The sequence below is a fragment of the Chiloscyllium plagiosum genome, unplaced genomic scaffold (genome assembly GCF_004010195.1).
Source record: "Chiloscyllium plagiosum isolate BGI_BamShark_2017 unplaced genomic scaffold, ASM401019v2 scaf_8955, whole genome shotgun sequence".
NCBI classification, from domain to species: Eukaryota; Metazoa; Chordata; class Chondrichthyes; order Orectolobiformes; family Hemiscylliidae; genus Chiloscyllium; species Chiloscyllium plagiosum.
In genome coordinates this window covers 14,639-16,207 of record NW_025209280.1, presented here as the reverse complement: position 1 = coordinate 16,207, position 1,569 = coordinate 14,639, and the positions used below count along the sequence as shown (strand labels likewise).

Below are 1,569 nucleotides of genomic sequence, written 5' to 3'. Positions count from 1 at the left end.
CTCTTTGTTCAGCAACACTCCCCAGGACCTTCCTGTTATGTTCTTTTGATGGGAGGGGGAGATTTACAGTGCTGTGGGGACAGGGCAGAGGGAGGCAGATCGAGGGTGGGCTACCAGACAGTTAGACCCCCCCTCAAAGGGGCTAGCCCAGCTACAACAGCCTCCTGTAGGTCCTTACGAGATACACAGTCGTATCCCGCTCGGATACAGGCAGGGGACAGAACGGGAGGGAGCGCGGATCCCGGAATCCGAGGCGAGGGACCTGGGCACAGCACAGGACGGGGTGGACTGGGCCAGACTCACCTCTCCCTCCGCTCCAGTGCCTGAGTCTGCAGCTGCTTCTCCCGTTCCTGCCAGATCTGCAAGGTCTCCGGGCGCCTCCTCTCCTCCCCTTCCCGATGCTGATCCTGTTTACTTGGCGGTAGCTCCCGGCTCAGCCTGCAGAGAACACAAACTGGTCAGCTTCATCCCAGGCAGCCAGCTGCAGACTGAACTGAGGGGCTGAATGGCCTCCTCTTCCTGTGTGACAGGCTGGAGGAGGGGGGCTGAATGGCCTCCTGTTCCAGTGTGACAGGCTGGAGGAGGGGGGCTGAATGGCCTCCTGTTCCTGTGTGACAGGCTGGAGGAGGGGGGGCTGAATGGCCTCTTGTTCCTGTATGACAGGCTGGAGGAGGGGGGCTGAATGGCCTCGTTCCTGTGTGACAGGCTGGAGGAGAGGGGCTGAATGGCCTACTGTTCCTGTGTGACAGGCTGGAGGAGAGGGGCTGAATGGCCTACTGTTCCTGTGTGACAGGCTGGAGGAGGGGCTGAATGGCCTCCTGTTCCTGCGTGACAGGCTGGAGGAGGGGCTGAATGGCCTCCTGTTCCTGTGTGACAGGCTGGAGGAGGGGCTGAATGGCCTCCCGTGTGATTTGAACCCTCTGTCTCAGAGACTTACCCATTTTGAGGAACTCTGTCGATCAGTTTGCTCTTGTCGGTGCTGCTGCTGTTCAGTCTGTTATCCTGCGGGGCGGGGGTAGAGAGAGTGTGAGAGAGAGAGTGTGAGAGAGAGAGTGTGAGAGAGAGAGTGAGAGAGAGCGTGAGAGAGAGCGTGAGAGAGAGCGTGAGAGAGAGCGTGAGAGAGAGCGTGAGAGAGAGCGTGAGAGAGAGCGTGAGAGAGAGCGTGAGAGAGAGCGTGAGAGAGAGCGTGAGAGAGAGCGTGAGAGAGAGCGTGAGAGAGAGCGTGAGAGAGAGCGTGAGAGAGAGCGTGAGAGAGAGCGTGAGAGAGAGCGTGAGAGAGAGCGTGAGAGAGAGCGTGAGAGAGAGCGTGAGAGAGAGCGTGAGAGAGAGCGTGAGAGAGAGCGTGAGAGAGAGCGTGAGAGAGAGCGTGAGAGAGAGCGTGAGAGAGAGCGTGAGAGAGAGCGTGAGAGAGAGCGTGAGAGAGAGCGTGAGAGAGAGCGTGAGAGAGAGCGTGAGAGAGAGCGTGAGAGAGAGCGTGAGAGAGAGCGTGAGAGAGAGCGTGAGAGAGAGCGTGAGAGAGAGCGTGAGAGAGAGCGTGAGAGAGAGCGTGAGAGAGAGCGTGAGAGAGAG

At 59.3% G+C, this 1,569-nt stretch overlaps 1 protein-coding gene across 1 annotated transcript in view; it reads right to left on the bottom strand.

Annotated features, from left to right (window-relative positions):
* Positions 1–283: 283 nt before the first annotated feature.
* Positions 284–1,569, bottom strand: part of LOC122546779 (DISP complex protein LRCH3-like) — a 15,749-nt gene continuing 14,463 nt past the window's right edge. Inside the window, exons 6-7 of the mRNA XM_043685414.1 lie at positions 938–1,002; positions 284–438 (exon numbers count right to left, since the gene is read on the bottom strand). Coding sequence (XP_043541349.1) covers positions 300–438; positions 938–1,002 — 204 coding nt within the window. The 3' untranslated portion in view covers positions 284–299. The remainder of the gene's footprint in view (positions 439–937; positions 1,003–1,569) is intronic.